The sequence below is a fragment of the Rattus norvegicus genome, chromosome 18 (assembly GCF_036323735.1).
Source record: "Rattus norvegicus strain BN/NHsdMcwi chromosome 18, GRCr8, whole genome shotgun sequence".
Taxonomy (NCBI): domain Eukaryota; kingdom Metazoa; phylum Chordata; class Mammalia; order Rodentia; family Muridae; genus Rattus; species Rattus norvegicus.
In genome coordinates this window covers 35,624,140-35,643,512 of record NC_086036.1, presented here as the reverse complement: position 1 = coordinate 35,643,512, position 19,373 = coordinate 35,624,140, and the positions used below count along the sequence as shown (strand labels likewise).

Sequence of the window (19,373 nt, the reverse complement as noted above, 5' to 3'; positions counted from 1 at the left end):
GTTCACCAACCATCTGCTTCTCCATAAACCTTGTTCACAGGTATGAAAATAGTTAAGAGTCAGCCATGAGAAGCAGGCCTTCCTGTCATACCCATAATGTACTTAGAATTTTATCAAAACAGTAACTCAGGCAATGCTGTTGAGAGGCGTGGTTTTTCTTTCTTTCTTTTTTTTTTTTCTGCTTAAATTCTGAATGCATTCATCTAATCCACGTATTTTAAAATATACAAACCCAGAGGTGAGGTGGATATTAAAACATGAGTTGTCAGGATTTTCGGTAGCTTTTCATTAGGCCAGAATAGGGTTGGAAATCTGCACCTAGACTAAAAGAGCCCAGACGAATTTGATAGAGAAGGCTGGTGACCAGATACTGGAGGATCTGGCATTAAACCTTAAGGAACATGACCTTAATCCAGGTACTTAAGTCAGAGCACAGCATGGAGTTGATGGTTAACACCTTTCATTGACTAGAAACAGCCAAGGTAAGGATTGAACCAGCCAGCCAGTCAGGCTAGGAGATGTTTCCAGGGATCTGGGTCTGAAAGAAGTGAAGTGTAAGTGACATTTTACTGGTAATATAGACAAAACATGGACACTCTTATCAAACAATCTTCCTTTTAATAAAAAAAAAAGCCACTTAACTTTTAAAGATTCAATTTTGCTGTTCCAAATGCGGAATTATATATTTGCCTAACATATAAATTGTATTCTTCACCCCCACAACCCCCGAATGCATTTTAGCCCAGAGCATGCAGATATAATTTTCCCAAATGTTGGCTGTAGTCATAAAAGAACATTCTCCATTTTGCTTCTCTTATTTTAGGAGCAGGCACGAATGCTGGAAATGGGAATAACAGGCCCAGAAGGTCATGTTCTGAGCAGACCGGAAGAGGTGAGTTTCATGGGGGTTGGGGAGAAGGGGTACACAGCAAAAAGCCAAGATGGCAGTGAGGGTTCTTTTCACCAGTGTTTTCTATGAGACTGATTGTCATGGTCCTAGGGTACCACTTACTTTATATATGGAATGTTTCTGTTTGGCCCAACCTGAGCCTCATGCACACACAGTTTAGGCACAAGAATGGCTGGAAGAATGCGATAGAATCTATGATTCAATCTATCATTGTTGGGAGACTTCTCTCAGAGACCTCTTCTAGCTAGAAAGTATAATAGAGATGCTCATCTCTGACCTTGGGTTGCCTTACACTCCCTAGGCCTTCAGTAGCAGTGCGGTGCTGGATGTCTAAGTCTTTGCTAATCACCCTGAATTCTAGAGAAATTCCTATGCACTTTTTCATATTACAATGAGTCTTGCAAATCACTGACAATGTGGAAAGGAGACTGAATAGACTTTTCACAGCCAATATGCCTTGTGATTCTTGTCTTTTATGTCAGCCACTGCTGCTGGCTCAGGGCTCAGAGTTTGTGCCCACCAATCTGAAAGCAGGGTTGTTCTGAACTTGAGGGATCTCAGGGCCCACCATGTCAATGAAACTAATCCTGTTTATGGCAAACTCCGCCGAGGAAGCAGAACCTAAACATTTAGTACTTCCCTCATCTCTTCTACAGCCTACAAGAAATTGAAATGTAACACAGGTATATAGAAAGTCTCCTATTACAATGAGGCTATATATTTTGCAAGCAGAATAATACACTTGTACCAGGTGCATCTAGAAGGAGACATAGAACAAGGTCAGCTTTCTAGATATTGCCAGTTGACACAATCGGTAAATTAATGATGGACATTCCAGTCACACACAACATTCCTGAAAAAAATAAATAAATACGTGCCCTAATAATTGGAGGCTTGCTCTAAGAGACATTTATTCCTGACGGTGCTGACTTCATGCATTTTCTCATGTATTATTCCTGCCATTCAAAGTACTGGCATTGTATAGCTAAAGAACCTAAAAGTTAGAGGTCAGCCATGGGCTGGTCGTTTCTGAAGGACTGAAAAATCATTTTTATGGTATTAGCTGGCCGTCATGGTCAACACTGTGAAACTAGAAATGCTGTCTCTGGAGGGATAGGCTGGCAAGACAGATTTCTTTAGACACAGCCAGGGGATTTCACAGCAGAGTCTATTTTTGTTCCTTGGTTTGTTTTTTCAACCTCGCTCCACCCCCACCACCTCAACCTTTCCCAGTTCCTTCTCCTTTTTAGTAAGAAGGCCACTTAGCTGTAAATCTCTCCAACCCTTGAAGCTCTTTTGAGTAAAGTTGAAAAGTGATGTAACCTTCTAAAGATAGTCACTTCGTCAAAGTGCAGAAAACCCTTTGGTGCTGGCCCTGGAAGGGAATGGGATCAAAGGGGCCAGGGCTGAGAGCATGGGGCCGCTGAAGTGGCCAGCAAAGGTATGACGGGGGAGTGAGCATAGGAAAAGCCAGCTTCTTTTCAGTTCAAAGCCCACCAAGATGGAGTCTCAAGTAAGGCTGCTCAGAAAGCAGAGAAACAGGTACAGAGAATAGCCTCCAGGGTGCAGTGTCTGGGTGCTTTACCTGCACCCCCAAAGCCTTCTGGAGCATGCCAGCTCAGCCAGCCCAGTGCCCCAAGCCTACTGAACCACATTCACCATAGAGTGACTGGTTTGCATTATGCAGCCACTAGACATCTGTAAGCCATTTGAAGCATATTTTTTTTTTAAGTATTGGTCTGTGCAAGCTAACCCCTAAAGTCATATCCATATGAAAAGGAACGGCTGCTGATTCCGTGAGGAATCACCACTGAGGCTCTATTCTGGGCTGAGCTGGGCTTGCTCAGAGTTTGGGGCAATAGCAGACTTCGCATTGGTCACAAACTGTGACCAACAATTACAACAACAGCCACTGTTTCTGGGCACTAATTTCTCAAAAGGATTAATCGTTTCATCCTAACAATGGCTCCAGAGGTCAGGACTCTTCAGTACTACCACTTAGGCAGGAAAGCAGCAGCACTGAGAGGTTGTGAGCTACACCTGAGGTTACCTGGCTTGTCCAGAACAGAACCAAGATTCACTCTCAGTCACCCAATGGAGCCTGAGCTCCCAGATCTCACTTGGTTAATCAAGTGTGGGGGAAACTCATCAGTATTCCTCACGAATTAAGTGCAGCTGTCTTAATTGGTGTGTTTGAAAGCTTGAACTCCAAGTTGGAATAGGCTAGGAGAGATCAGTAATAAAAACAGTGGCTGTGCTGTGAAGCTTGGGGATTATTCTAATAAGAAATCCTTCATGGATATAACCCTTTGCTGACCCCATAGCTGCAGGAAACGTCACGATGTCCCTGTGTTTCTGATTCTCTTCACCTGCTGCTGACATGATTTTGCTTTCCCAGAGACTCTGCCTTGAGATTGGAGAGCAGAGGCTATTACTTGGCTTAGCCTTTATGCTAACTATAGGAGAGGAGAGAGATACAAAGACAAGCAGTGGCCCAGACACAGCTCTATGCCATTCTCCTTTGCTGAGGGACAGAGACATGAGGAAGCCCAGGAACGTAACATGGGAGCAGATACAGGCCACATAATTTCAGATCCTCCTGGGTGGTTCTTAGCACTTTATCAGCACCTGTTCTAGAGGCAGGACGTGGCAAGGGTGAGGGGCTCTGTTTTATTGATTGCTGGGATTTGTTTTTGTAGCTGGAAGCTGAGGCTGTGTTCCGTGCCATCACCGTCGCCAGCCAGACCAACTGCCCCCTTTATGTCACCAAGGTCATGAGCAAGAGCGCGGCTGATCTCATCTCACAAGCCAGGAAGAAAGGTGATTTGTGCTCCCAGGATGGGGAACTTCCCACTGCACCACGGGGCTCCTCCCTTCCCTTCCAGGCTGTCCACTGTAATAGAAATGGCATCTCTTCTGTTCCTTGCCATGCTCTCTAGGAAGCCCCATCTACAACTGGAGTTCTGAGGTTTCTTCCATCTGGCATATAAGTAAACTGAGGCTAAGGAAGATTAAGTAATTTGCTGGAAATAACAGCACAAAGTAATTTCTCCGAGACTTGGTACATCTCCCACTCAATTTCCATCTGTCCTATGTCAGTTCTCATTATCTGAAGTTCATAAATAGACACCCAGTCAATATTATGCTAAATGTAGAAGTCAAAGATCCAGGTCAAAACTGGCTGAAACAAGCCATCAACAAGTAAAGTATTGGTTGTAATTGGGACGACCAGGTACCTTGGTGGGTTTTAGCAGTGATAGTACTCTAAGGCTCTCATCTACTGTTTTCTTGGTTCTTCCGTCTCTCTGGCTGGTGGATTCACAATCAGTATTAACTGTGAAGGAAATAGATAATACCAGGGGACATCTATTGTCCTCAATCCCTGGTAAAGGAAGCAATGAAGAGGTAGCTCGAGCAAGCATGTAAGAATACTGTGATTATCTTGCCTGGGATCTGTGCACAACCCTGAATCAAAGGCTGCCCCAGAGACAGCATCGTCTGGCCAGTCCTAAGAGCTCACCACAGGAGTGTGGTCACTCTACCTGGTCATTCAGGTCAGAACAAGTTATTTTTAGAAAGGAGTGGAATGGCCTTCATGCTGTGGTCTTCATAACCTAGGGCTCTGTCCTTGTCACCTTTCTGCCTTCTGCTGTGCTGTCTACCACTGTTAACTCGGGCTTACAGTGTTTTGAACTCTGCTTTTAAAGCCTGTTTTGTTTTGTTTTGTTTTGTTTTTAATTTTGTGCCTTGTCCTTAGTGATAGGCTCTTGGGCTCAGTTGTGAAGCTATGCAAGTAAACAGTGTGTTGAGAAACTAGAGATGAGGGCTGTGCTTGTTTGTGAAAGAAGATTCCTCAGGCTGTCACGCATTGCTGTTGCTGTGTGCTGAGGACCATCTGCTAGCAGAGAGATCTAAGATGAATGATTCATCAGCTAAGTGGTCCTGAGGAATTTCCATGTCAGAGTGACTATGGTGCTTAGTGGTAGCCCAGCTGACTTTTGGCTTTCTGGAGAAAGGTGACCCTTTTCCAATGAGAGAGGAATCTTTCTAGGTGTCCAAATGTCTTCTGAGTGGCAAGGTTCTAGGGTATTTCCCACTTCTCCATGTTTATGGAAAACCTGCTATTTTAGCCCACAGTAGTTAATGATTTACTCTCCTGGATAAGAGGCATTTGGGAGAACCAGGAGAGCAGACTAATCCTCTTTACTAGAAATGGGGTCTGGAGAGGAAGAAGGGAAAGAAGGGAGAAAGAAAGAGCGGGAGAAATCACTACACTCACCCTATCCACCCAGTTCATTAACCTCTCATGTCTTCTGTTGGTTTATCTCACATGAGCTCTGTCAATCACCTGAGGATGGCATGTTTTCAAGTGTAAGCTGCCCATACTTCCTATTTCATGATAGAAACTTCCTCCCATTAGACTTCTGACTGTGATTGTCTGGTAAGGAGAACTCACCCAGCCGTTCTTCCAGGGTTAAGAGAATATGTAATTCTGCAACAAAATAAAGGGCTGCAGATATTGAAGCTAAGAACATCTTCTGGACAAACAACCATTCTTAGGGAGAACCGAGAGGACCTCCAATGGGATGATGGAATATAGCTTCTTCATGAATTTGTTCTTGTTAATTCCCAAATGATCTCACCATCCATCACCAGTGTGGCTTAAGACCTCTGGTGCTATAACTAATGTAAAGAAGTTATAACTTAAGGCTGGGGGTGGTGGCGCTCTGTATAAAAGCACTTGTGTTGAAGCTCAAGGGCCTGGGCATCTACACACACACACACACACACACACACACACCTACACACACACACCTACACACACACACCTACACACACACACCTACACACACACACACACACACACACACACACGGTATTTATTGAGTATCTACCATGGGCCAGACCCTTCATGTATGCTAAGTCCTTTCACAAGTCTGGGAGTGTAAACAGTGTCATCAGTTCTAGGACATAATGCTTAGACATTTTAATATTCTAAAAATGACTCCTGTAATCTGCATAATAATAATTATTATATAGTTTGACTTTCTTCATGTCAAACAGCCAGATCTTATGCCTAGTGGCTTATTATTGTGAACATGTATTTATTTCTTCATTCTATCATTCAAAGCATTGCTCATATTTAATAGAGAAACAGACCTTAAAAAAAAAGAAACTGGTAATAGAAACTTGAACCCCAGGATTGCCTGACTTCAGACAGTCTTGAGCAAAGTTATAGTTCTGTTTAGATATTCTGGACCAGAGCAGTACATATCTTTTATAAAACTGATATCCATTCTTTCCAGGAAATGTGGTCTTTGGCGAGCCCATCACTGCCAGCCTGGGAATAGATGGAACCCATTACTGGAGTAAGAACTGGGCCAAGGCAGCTGCATTTGTGACATCCCCACCTCTGAGCCCTGACCCAACCACACCTGACTACATCAACTCCTTGCTGGCCAGGTTGGTGTAGGAATGCCATGTGTTCTGTCGGATCATCTTGGGCCACCTGTGATGGGGGCTGTAGTATTATGGTCTAGGTGGTAGACGAGAGTCTACAGCATCAAATTCCTCGGCAGAAAACTGGCTCCTCCACATCACAGTTCAATTGATGACACAGTCTCAGCATGAATAATGGTCTTAGCAGTCGATGCTTAACCGTGCCAAGCTTGAGCTCTCCCTTGTCCCTCATGACAATTTTATGAGTCAGGCACTCTTACCATCATTTTGTAGGTTATGCAACTGATAACCAAGGCACTTACAGCTATGTGTCAGGACTCAAAGCATTTGTCATGATGATACTTAGCCATCAATTATAGGGAGATTCAAAAATAAGGCCACTGGTCATTTGAGTCTTTACATGTTTACAGCTTAGTTTCTGTTTGCATGTGTGTTTATATGAGTGTGAACACATAAGACTGCATGCTTGCTTGCATATCTTTATGTGCACCTTGTGTGCAGATGCCTATAGAGATCATATAAGATAGCATGGAACTGGGGTTAGAGCTGGTTGTGAGCCCCTTGATGTGGTTCCGAGAACCAAACCTGAATCCTCTGCCGCAGCACACAGTGCTCACCACCACTGAGTCAGCTCTTCAGCCTTCACCTGACTCTTTGTAGTTTGCCACAGAAGACATGATCTGACTCTATTCCTTCCTTTATGGATGGGTTACAGCCCAGAGAGTGGAGGAAACTTACCCAACCTCACACAGCTTAGTAGAGGATAGGGAGATTACAAACAAAGACATAATTCTGCTTCCCCAGTATTTTCCAGCCATCTGTTGTAAACATGTGAAACTTTCTCCTTTTCCAGTGGAGATCTGCAGCTCTCTGGAAGTGCCCACTGTACCTTCAGCACTGCCCAGAAAGCCATTGGGAAGGACAACTTCACGGCTATCCCTGAGGGCACCAATGGCGTGGAGGAGCGTATGTCTGTCATCTGGGACAAGGCTGTGGTAAGGGACTGAGGGAGGGTCTCCCAGATAGAACCAAATCAAAGCCTCAGGCACACCAATCAAGCTAAAATTTGCCCCTCAGGGATGCCCTGAAGAGTATGTTTGGGGTGTATGTGAGGTCTACACCTACTGAGATGTCCGTGGATCCTGCAGGATGTTTGATCACAACGTGTACCCCGAGATTGTTTTATTTACAGGAAAAACCTGTTTTTCATTGCGTGGCCATAGCAGACAACTTTAATCCAAGAGCTTTCTGTTTATTGTAAACAGGGATAAATAAAGTCAGGCATTGGTCAAGAGGCAGAGCAAGCAACCAGACAGGGAGTGAACTTGGGGGAAAAACAGAGTAAGAGGAAGGAAGGAGGATGAATACAGAGAGACAGGAAACAAAAAGGAGGACGATTTTGTTTGAAGGGTTTTTGAGAAGGTATGGAGAAGAAGAACTTTGTTTTGGGACATCAGCTATGGATGAAGGTCAGAAAAGGTCATCGGGGTCCTTTTTTCACTTCCCTGAACCAGCAAGCTTTCACCCAAGCATTTGACTCCTGCATCTTTATTAGCAAAATCAAATGTTTCAGATTTTGTTAAAAAAAAAAAAAAACCAACACCCAGAGCCAGGGGACTCATGTGGGTTGGGATCTCACCTCCTAGAAATGACTTCTGAGGCCTAGAACCTCTAAGACAGCTTCCATACTGACCATTCTGTCATGTGATCTCATGAATGTTCTGTGCTTAAAATGGTAGTAAATCCATCCTTTGTGTTGGAGGAGCTTTATGGTTTCTTTTGAAAATGTTGGATATGATGCTTTGAAATGACAAGTAATTCACAGGAAGTCACAGCAGGAATATCCTACACTGAAGGCTTGTGAGCACCCTAGGCTATAAAAGAGATTAACTCTCAGTGTTCCTTGGCCAAGTAGCAACTTTTTATTTTCCCTGATTGAATCATAGAGACTGATGAAAGAAGTGGTCGTATCAATAAAGATACTCCTGAAGATTCTAGGAAAAGCATAAGAAAGTCACTGTCCAGTCCCTTCCTTGTGTGCAGTGCCAGTCCAGTGTCTCTGAACCGTACCTCCATCATCGACATGGGCAATCCAGTAATACCCCTGTTGTTGGAAATTTAAAGACTGGGTTTGAAAGCTAATTCTTTCCATACTTAGGCTGTGTGTTTCAAAAAAAGAGAAATCATAACCTTTTTGTTTCTTTCTCTCCTGTGGTTGGCTTTTGTCTCTTTTTGTGAGCATCCTATCTTTATGAATGCTTTATCTTACAAATAGTATCTCAATTTATTAAAATTAATATAAAACATATATCCATATAAAGCATATGGATACCCCTATCAATATAGAGCCTGCAGTTTTTCCCTTAAGATTAAGTGTCTAATAATAATGATAGTTGACTTACTATATAAGAGAATTCACAACAACAAAATCACCACAACACACTTCTCAGAGCATATCCTTATCAGTTAGCAATGATACCTTTAGTCTTTTAATTGGTAACATGGTACATTCGCAATAAAGGATACTCAGAAACCTCAGACAAATATATACATTTTTAAAAAATAACCCTCATAATTCTACAACACAGGGATGTCCATTGTCATCATCTAAGCAAGGCTCTGCATATGTATCTTTTGAGCACACACCATATACCTAAAGGAGGAGGTCACACTCACAGTGGTTTCTACTATAAACTCTTTGATCCATTTTGGAACTAGTAGAAGTAAATGCTTATGTAAACAACATGAAGATACCTAGAAAAAAGCACATTCTTTAGGGAAAGTAACTTTTATCTTAAGCCCCACGTTTCTACATTTTCCCCATGAAGTTCATACTGCTCAGCTGACCCTCCAGGATGGATGGACTATGTACTAAGTACCTTTGTACCCCTGGGCCTTGGGGGTCATTCTGCTTGGCCTTGCATCCAATAGATAGAGCTACCATAGACCCAATTATGAAATCTTTGTATTTCAATAGGCCACAGGGAAGATGGATGAAAACCAGTTTGTGGCTGTGACAAGTACCAACGCTGCCAAGATATTCAACCTGTACCCTCGCAAGGGGAGAATAGCTGTGGGTTCTGACAGCGACCTTGTCATCTGGGATCCAGATGCCGTGAAGATCGTCTCTGCCAAGAACCACCAGTCGGTGAGGCACGGACTGGTGGAATGGAGAATGGGGGCAGAGAGCCACCTCAGGAATAACCTTATAGGGTAGACCAATCCCAGAGACTCAGATGGTCTGCAGTAATAACCTAGCCCTGAAGAGCTTTTTCCTTTTGTCTGTGATTTATTTTAGTTTGAAAGCAAGGTCTCACGTTCAGGCAGGCTTCGAATTTAAATTGCTAATGACCCTACTTTTGCTTCCCAAGTTCTGTTGTGACAGTATGCACTCCTGTGTCCAGTTTACCCTAAGATCTATTGGCATAACAAACAAACTATTAATTTCTTCCCGCTGCTTTCTTGAGTGAAGTAATCAGCAGAGGTGCTCTGCCCTTCCTAGACATTCAGGGATGGAGGCACAGAGAGGCAACTCCTCTCTGAGTGCTTCCAAAATTACAGAGGCTCAAACAGACTTAGTTTTGAATGAAGAGAAAGTTACATGTCCTCATTATCCACTCCAATTCTCCTAAAGGTTGAAACCTAGACCCAGTACTGTAAAATGGTCCTAATCATTTGGTGATAAAAATATCTGAAGTGGTTATGTGCCAAGCATCTTGCTTCCAATTCACTGAATCTCATGACCAGTGGATACTGTTTGGGTGGGTACCCTTATTTTCTTTTTGTAGTTTTGCCTCCAAGTGCATATACAGTAAATGATTGATGTAGCTGGTGGTGGTATTCAAACCCTAGCACCAACCAGTATCCCCCAACCATGCTGTGTTGTCTTTCTGCTGAACAAGAGAGGAAGGAAGGTCGAAACCCTATACTGGCTAGTAATGACCTTTGCTTCAAAATCACAAAGTGTTGTGGAATTGTGTGCTGGCAGGGGCCAGAGGGTCGCCTGTCACTGAACTCACCACTAAGCCACTAAGTGCAGGGTCATGTATAGCATCCCTTGGGGTGTTTGTGATACAACAAGCAGTAGAAAGAGAATTCCAATTAGAGATCTTAATAGAAGCAAGGCATTTTGCTTTGCTAGGGGCAACCTTCTTCAGGATCTGTGACTCTCCTGTTTTTTATCAAGGCAGGCAGGTGTGTCCTGAGCTTTGATTGGCTTTACTTGGTGACTCGGTTCCTGCTAACACCAAAGGAGGGTCTGGAACACAGAAGATAACCCCTCTCTCTTTCTTTGGCTTTGTCTCCATCCCTGAATCTAGGTTGCGGAATACAACATCTTTGAAGGGATGGAGCTGCGTGGGGCACCTCTGGTGGTTATCTGCCAGGGCAAGATCATGCTGGAAGATGGTAACCTGCACGTGACCCAGGGGGCCGGCCGCTTCATTCCCTGCAGCCCATTCTCTGACTATGTCTATAAGCGCATTAAAGCAAGGAGGAAGGTGAGTGGTGGTGAGGCATAGGGGTTAGAAAGGGTGTGCAGTCACGTGCAGTCCCTGAGACTAAGCTTCCTCAGACCCTCACAGCACCTTTGGTGCTGAAGCAACGGTGTGTAGACTTCAAAGGCTGAAAGGAGGACTTCTAAAAATGTTTGGCCAAAGAAAAAGTTTCTTTCCCCAAATAGTTCTTTTACATTATTATAGAACTTTAGTTTAAAATTGTGATAGTATATTTTCACAGAAAAAAAATGTCCCCAAAGGCTTAAAACAAGAACACATTGTGACACCCAGCCATCTCCTTTGAGAAAAATAATTGAAACTCTTAACTTCTTAACTACTCTCTCTCTCTCTCTCTCTCTCTCTCTCTCTCTCTCTCTCTCTCTCTCTCTTACACACACACACACACACACACACACACACACACACACACACACAAAACTTGGAGTCGTTCAGGTGATATAAAGGTGAGGCCTAGGTATTTCTCTGAATCCCTCTTCTCGCCTCTCCAGCCTCCAGATGTTCTTGGAACTCAAGGGCTTCACAAAGCAAAGCTATCCGAGACTCTGAGACTGGAATAATGGTGTAAGATTTGAGCTCCTTCCTTCAGTTTTTGGCTTACTAAAAGAAGAAAAGTCAAACTTTCCTAGTGTAGACCCTTTCTTTTTTTTTTTTTTTGTTTTGTTTTTGTTTTTTTTTTGTTTTTTTTTTTGTTTTTTTTTTGTTTTGTTTATTAACTTGAGTATTTCTTATATACATTTTGAGTGTTATTCCCTTTCCCGGTTTCTGGGCAAACATTCCCTTCCCCCCTCCCCTTCCTTATGGGTGTTCCCCTCCCCGCCCTCCCCCCATTGCCGCCCTCCCCCAAACAGCCTAGTTCACTGGGGGTTCAGTCTTAGCAGGACCCATGGCTTCCCCTTCCACTGGTGCTCTTACTAGGATATTCATTGCTACCTATGAGGTCAGAGTCCAAGGTCAGTCCACGTATAGTCTTTAGGTAGTGACTTTTTTTTTTTTTTTGGTTCTTTTTTTTTTTCCGGAGCTGGGGACCGAACCCAGGGCCTTGCGCTTCCTAGGCAAGCGCTCTACCACTGAGCTAAATCCCCAACCCCGTGTAGACCCTTTCTTACTATGATTTAGATCCTGGGACCAAAGAAATGGCACTGCTCTAGTGTTGCTGGATGAGGAGCACTGACACAGCCCTCAATCCATGAGGACAGTGGCGCTTTGCACAGAAGGCAGGGGTAGGGTTCCACAGAGGTCTCACCATGCTTTGTCCTTCCCAGTCAGGATGCACACCCTCACGGCCTCACTGTGGCCTGTGATGTGACACAGCTACTGCCTGGGTGGTCTCATCATGGTTGCCTCATGGGCCATAAATGCCTCCAAGGGACATAGCCTATTTCACAAGGCTATAAACCCCAACCCTTGGCATAATCCCAGCACAAAACACAAAGTTGATTGATATTGCTGACTGACTGCACAGTCCCCAGGCAAGCTCACAGCCAAAGGTCAATGGGTTGGACCACAGACTCTCAGTTTTGAGCCTGGGAGCCCTGACTTGTGAAAAGCCCTGAAAAGCCTTGGGTGGGTCTCCCATGGGATCGTATTCTGGTAGTGTTTGTGACCTCATCTTAGACTCCTGCCCTTCCTACTGGCTCCACTCCAGCTGTCCTAATAATAGTTCTTCCATTCTGTCATGCTCCTACTTCTAGCTAGCTGTACTTGCTGGTCCCTCTGCTGCCTCTATCGACATCCACATCAATGATTAGCATCCCCTCAGTCATTTCCCTCTCCTGAGGCAACATGGTCATTTTATCCTCTAGAGCAGTTGTTTTCAATCTGTGGGTCTCAACTGCTTTGTATGGGGGGGGTAGGATGGGGGGAGTTAAATGCCCTTTTCACAAGGGTTCCTAAGACCATTGGAAAAATACAGATATTTACAATATGATCTAAAACAAAATTACACTTATAAGGCAGCAACAAAATAATGTTATGTTTGGAGTTCACCACAGCATGAGGAACTGTATTAAAGGGTCACAGCATTAGGAAGGTTGAGAACCACTGATCTAGATGGAATCTCATGTCTACAGAGGCCTTCCTGGATGACCTCTACCCTCAGTTTCTTGTGGCACTTGGCACTGTCTCTTCTTTCACATCCATTTCTGTGGTTTTCTCCTGGATTCCTCTCCAGGAGCTCTTTTCACTGACATGATTACACCTCCCAGAGCACATTCTACACTGTTGGGTCATTGAATGGAAGAATGAATGGTGACCTGTTTCTCTGGGTGCAGATGGCGGACCTGCATGCAGTCCCAAGAGGCATGTATGATGGACCAGTGTTTGACTTGACCACCACCCCCAAGGGGGGCACCCCAGCTGGCTCTACTCGAGGCTCTCCCACTCGGCCAAACCCACCAGTGAGGAACCTCCATCAGTCGGGATTTAGTCTGTCAGGTGAGTGGAATGAGCTGGTGAAGAGAGGAAAGAGGGAGGGAGGAGGAAAGACCAGTATTCCTGGACTACAACACAATCCTGCAAAGTCAAGTTAAATGCATTACCCAAGCCAGCACTTGTGTCCTCTTTAGGGAGATGAGGACATAGAGAACTGAGGGCATAATGTTTTCCTAATCATCAATTGGCTCTGGTAAGAAATTCAAACAAGGCGCCTTCAAGTTACAGGTCAAGTTCAAATGATAACAAATTCTTCTTAGAGATCAAACCAAACTGGGTACAGGTCAATGGAACTGATTTCTACTATGGATTGGTAATGGTCTCCTATATCAGTGTGTGAGAAGTATGGTGTGTATGTGTTAACATCTTAATGCACACAAAGCTCAGACCGTTTTCATAATCTTATAGCAGCAGCTTCTTGGAGCCTAATTTCCCCTTCACAGTAAAAATGATGCCAGAGAGATCATCTGTGGACTGAATGTTTACCGTGTATTTGCCATGATATGGAACCAATCTATTTTCAAAGAATTCTTTGATATAGAGAATGATGTTTAATCGATCCATGGTTGTCTTAAAATAGGGGAGATAAATGCAGGGTACTTCCCTACACTGGAAATTATACACGTGAGGGAAGAGGAGACCCTAGCATATAGAGGAAATGGGGAAGGAGTAGAAGGAACAGAGGTCACAGAGGTCACAGAGGAAAGGCCGTGGGAGACCTAGGGAGCAACGGGGGAAGAGAGGCTCAATGTTTTGAGGTAACTTTGCCAAGCAATTGAGATTACTCCTGTTCCCAAGCAATTGGGAGTATATTCACCCTTGTGGTTTTCTGGCCACATCAGCTAAAGCATTCAGAACCCCTTTCTCAATAGAACCAATTACACATTAGCTCATCTACCTGTATAAACAGGGCATGACCCCTCTAGCTTCCTGGCCTTCAGCAGGTGACCTCTACAGAATCGCTCTGTCATGGAACAATAAAATGCATTTCTCTCAAACCACAGTCATTCTTTAAAACAGAACAGTCCGTATAAACAGCCATCTCTGTGTTCTAACCAATAGTACTGATGGGTTTAGCACTAGACTGACTCAAGGGAGGAATTTAGTTTCCTGTCAAGAAAATAGTTTTCCAGGACTGGGGTGGGGTAGGGGGAGAGTCATGAATATGCAAAAGTTCAAAATTTGGTGTTGTTTCTTGTGCACCAGGAAACTACTTACTATTGATCACTCTTAAAATTACTCACTTCCCCCCCTCCCCCACATCTCTTTCCCCTCGTTTCTCTCCTGGAAATTTTCTATCTGCAGGCACCCAAGTGGATGAGGGTGTCCGCTCAGCCAGCAAACGCATTGTGGCGCCCCCTGGAGGCCGTTCTAACATCACATCCCTGAGTTAAGCAAGCCCTCCCAAAGAGGGAGGCAGAAGCAAGAAGAAGAAAAATTTGAAGCCAAAATGGTACACCGATAATTAAGAAGGAGCGTGGATCCAAAAAGTTGCGATCTAAAGAATCACTAAGCCTCAAGCCTTATGTTTCCCAACGTTTTGCTTGCTTGCCTAGCTTTATGAATTGCTTTGATTTCTGTTTATGCATCGCACTCTCAATTTCCTCCCCCATCCCAACCCCCACATACATGCATGCGATCAGACAGGCCACTAAGGTAGATTCTGCATATTATAGTGTTGAGAGCGTATATAGTGCTGCATCTTATGACAGAGGACAGACAAAGCTGGAATGTCGAGAAAATGAACGAAGGCACGAAGGGTCTTTGGGTGATTGGGTGGTGGGAGTCCAGGACAAAGTGGAGGGCACAAAGGGACTGGGGTGGGACGTGTACTGGGGAGGTGGGTGGGCTGGGTGAGCAGAAGGGCATTGTGTGTTGTATTATGATGTGTGTTAATTTCCATGGAAGATGGGCCACATAAGGCAGTGAGATTCTCCATCACAGTCCCCTGGCATCTGCAGAGAAGGCAGGAGGAGGTTTTTGGGTTCAGGACTTTGTCATGCCCTTTCCTAGTAGATCTTGTTTCTTTAATCATGTATTGAATAGCAGAGTCCAGCCATTTCTTCCACCTGTTGATGATCCCAGCGTTTACTTGGGCCTCATTCTCCGGTTGTTTTCTATTCTTCTGTTTCGGGCTGTGGAGCCCACACTCGGAGGACAAACAAACAGGTCTCTTCCTCTCCATCGTCTTTGGGGGTTCCTCAAAGGCTGCTATGGAGAGTAAGCCCCAGCTCTGTTTGGGGGAGAACAGCGAAGCTTAGGCAGTCTTCCTCTCAGCCCTGGGGAGGTACCTCTGTCCCCCCCCCCCCCTCTCTCTCTCTCTCTCTCTCTCTCTCATCTACAAGCTGAGGGGAGGCATGTGCTCTTGCCTGCTGAGTTAGGCCCATGGCAGAGACAAAGTCAAGGGCTTCCTTTGCTCACAGTGAATGCCTAATCGCTTCATCTCAGACCCAGACACATTCATGTTATTTCCTTCTGGAGAACTGAGTTTTTCGGTTGTTCCTAAACTTTACTCCCAATAGTAATCTCCGATTCTGTGGGAGTATGGCAGAGATTGAGGGAAGCCAGCCTTGAGTACCAGAAATACACTGTATAACCAGGTTTTCAATTCTAAGCCAAGTGTTTCCTCGTCTGATAGCAGATTCCGGGGGCACTATTTATTTGGTACTAATTCTCCAGGGTGATGTGTACGGAGCAACAGGATGTGGCTTTCTTGGTGAGTGGTACATAAGGACAGTGGGCAGTGATGTTAGCATCCCCCCCCCCTTTGTCTGTCAGAGTTGGAAGTTCATGTTCCTATCACACCATTTCCAAAACCAATCGTGAACCAGATTCTGTGAGCAAGGCAAGGGTCTGTAGAAGCCAGGATACTTTCCTGCAGGAAATATGGTAGTAACCTTGGCTCAGACTTCTGTGCTCCCGGGGCCCAGTTAGTGAGAACTATCACACTGCGCATGAAGTACTCTGAAGAACAGAGCAGGACTCATGCACCTTCTAAGTACTTACAAGAAACTGCCATCTCTGCCTGCAGGCGTTTTGTTTGTTTTTGCTGTTTTTGCTTTTTTGAGGTGGGGGATTTTTGTTTATTTCATTTTGTAGAGCTGGACAATTGAGTCCAGGGCTTCTCCAGTGCTAGGCAAAACTCTGCCACTGTGCTTCACCCTTACCCCCAAACCCTGACTGTAGGCTGTAATAAAACTGAGAACTAGAGAAATATGAACAGTTTAGATACATAAGCATTTGGAAATAGAGGAAGGGAATTTCCCTGAGGAAGCTAGCTTCTGTTCTAATCGTGGAAAAGGTTCTCAGACCTCATACTAGGAATATTACTACTTTAAAGCTCTCATGGTGCTCTCATTTTTAAAGGCGACTTTAGCAGAAAAAAAACAGGGGAATGAAGTCTTGAATTGCAAATGTCAAATTTTGGGATATATCCAGGAACACAGAATGACTTTTATATGCAAAAGGAGTTTGCCAGATCTAAAGCATGTATGCTAAATACCTCAATAGCCAGGCTTGGCAGCAGCGTAGGTTGTAGTACCATCTGTGGCCACCAGATGGAGGAAGAGATCTGTAAATGAACTGTAATTCGGGGCCTCCACAACTGTGTGGTTTCCCATGCCTGAGACCCCCCAAGGTCTCTCTGGTCATGAAAAATAAACTCCTTTGGGTCATCTGCACTACACTTGGCACTTCCAAAGTGTGTCACTGTGCTGGAACCTTATGTTCCACTCAGGTGTTCCCTATGCCAGGAGCAGCTTCTTAAAGACCTCAAGGTGGGCAGGCGCCATCTTAGGATGCGTCGTCCCTGTTTTCATTACTAGTAGTGCCCATGCGTAGTAAATCCTTCCTCAGAAGCTCCCCAACTGTTTTCTTAACGCAAGGATTTTTCTAAGCAACATGTTACTTGAGTTACGAGTCTAAATGTAAATTGGTTCTGTTTCATAGATAGACAGCCCGTCACTGGGTTTCGGGAAGGAAAGCAACAATGAGTTGGGCTTCCTCCAAGTTCACTGGCTTGCCATCCGAGGGTGGTAGAGCATGCTGGGTACTATCTTCTCTCAAAGAGCTTTGTCATCTGGGCTTTCTACCAAGCCCCCACTAAGAATACCCTGCAATCTTCAAACCCCAAGTTATTTCTGAGCCCTCAATGGCAATCTATTGACATTCTTTCTGAAAGGGCCACAGGCTCAAGTGGTTTAAAAGGTCTCACTGGAGCAATTAAATCAGCTTTCCCAGTGGAGAAATTTGTTTTTATGTTTTTTGTTTTGTTTGGTTGGTTTTGTTTTGTTTTTGTTTTTGTTTTGTTTTTTTAAACTAATAGGATTATAGTCTGCTTCCAAAATGGCTTTCCTCTAACTTCAAAGTCTAGTGCTTCTTTGGGTCATTTCTTCATCAGGATATGTAGAGGTCTGCCTCCCAAGGCCTGAATCCTAACTCTGGACTCCATTCTGCTCTTTCTAAGCCCCTTCCGAGAGGTGAGTGCTTCCCAATTTTGCTTCTTGCCACAAGCCTCCCAGATCTTCTTCCCTAGACAGCCCAGCTTGAGTCCCGATGCAGTCATGTGCTGGCCCATGCAGCCAGCGTTTCTCGTAATTCCCCTTTGAGACATGGTGTGTGGGTGTTCAGTTCTGTGTCTGGTGGCTATGGACAGACAGTGAGTCTCCTTGTGACCTGTGCTAGCTGTGAGGCAGCTCAGATATGGAAGAGCTGTTTGGTTTGAACCGTGAAGAAAACTGTGTATTGAGTTAGCTGAGAATAAAGAAACAAACAAACAAAAAAGCTCATCAAGTGACTGTTAATGTAAACCTGGTTATTAAAATAATTATAAAATTACCATCACTGTTCTCCAGTCTTTTGTGCATGGAAAACCATTTCGCCTAATATATTAAAACTCTGCTAGACTAGGAAATAGTTCGGTGAGTAAGAGAGTTTGCTGGTAAAAGAGAGGACCTGAGTTCCAATCTCAGTACCCACCTCAAAAACTAGGTATGGCTAACATGGACACCCACAACCACAGTGCTGGGGATGGGGTAGAGATAGGAGGATAACTGGGTTTTACTGGTTTCAAGTTCAGGGAGAGACCTTGGTTCAACAGGAGAAAGTGATAAAGCAGGACATTTGATATCCTTGCCTGGTCCCCAGGATCATGCACATGGATGCAAAGCCACACATAAATGTACATGTTTAAAACACACACACACACACACACACACACACACACACACACACACACACCATACAAGACAATGGAAGAAACCTCTGTAATTTAGTTAGTAAGTAAATAAACATCAGATATGATAACAGCAGAGGTTAATTGCTCATTCACTAAAATTAAACTGTGGGCCACTTACCTGACAACGAAGTTGAAACCTTGGGGAATAATATTTTCTAATAAATAATCATATTTATTATTAGTATAAAAACATTTATTGGGGATAAATGATTTTGAGACAAAACATTAAAAGGTTTTGTTGTTGTGCTTTTGTGTATGTGTATGTGTGTGTGTGTGTATATGTGTGTGTATCTTGTGCCAACCCTACACTGTCTACTTATTTCCAAAAGTCTGAGTGTGAAGGGAAAGCCCCCACATGAATACACACCAAATGTTTCCTTCAGTGAGCTGATCTCAACGAGTTCAATGAGTGCCTGACAAAAACTGCTCCATGTGCCCACTCTTCTGGGAGTTTCACTGTGCATATTAGAAAGTTGGAAGTTCTGGTTTGTGTAATGAGTTTTTATATCCCCAGCCTTGGGGATGCAGCTTGTGAGTAGAACATTTATTTACCTAGCAGGCAGAAGGAAGGCCCCAGGTTAGATCCCTAGCTCTACAAACACAGAAACATAAAAATTCCCACAAACAAGGAGATAAAAGATCAAGTCAGGGCTCTTGGATCCTTTTGGCTTTGAACCTTCATCATGTCTCTCCCTGTGCTGGGAAACATTCCCAAATCCAGTTCTCACCTGCGTATGGCAGTCACTGGTGAGGTACACACTGGTATATGGGCGGGTCTGGAAGTGGAACTTTAGGATGTCTGAAGAGCTCAGATACAACA

At 44.1% G+C, this 19,373-nt stretch overlaps 1 protein-coding gene across 3 annotated transcripts in view; it reads left to right on the top strand.

Annotated features, from left to right (window-relative positions):
- The window catches only part of Dpysl3 (dihydropyrimidinase-like 3), a 105,796-nt gene extending 87,640 nt beyond the window's left edge, over positions 1-18,156 (top strand). For 2 of the 3 annotated variants that reach the window (NM_001398556.1, NM_012934.2), the window contains 8 exon segments: positions 824-892; positions 3,610-3,730; positions 6,217-6,373; positions 7,224-7,365; positions 9,348-9,518; positions 10,690-10,869; positions 13,158-13,320; positions 14,623-18,156. In NM_001398556.1, coding sequence (NP_001385485.1) covers positions 824-892; positions 3,610-3,730; positions 6,217-6,373; positions 7,224-7,365; positions 9,348-9,518; positions 10,690-10,869; positions 13,158-13,320; positions 14,623-14,711 — 1,092 coding nt within the window. In that variant the 3' untranslated portion in view covers positions 14,712-18,156. 3 annotated transcript variants of the gene reach the window in all.
- The last annotated feature ends 1,217 nt before the right edge of the window (positions 18,157-19,373 follow it).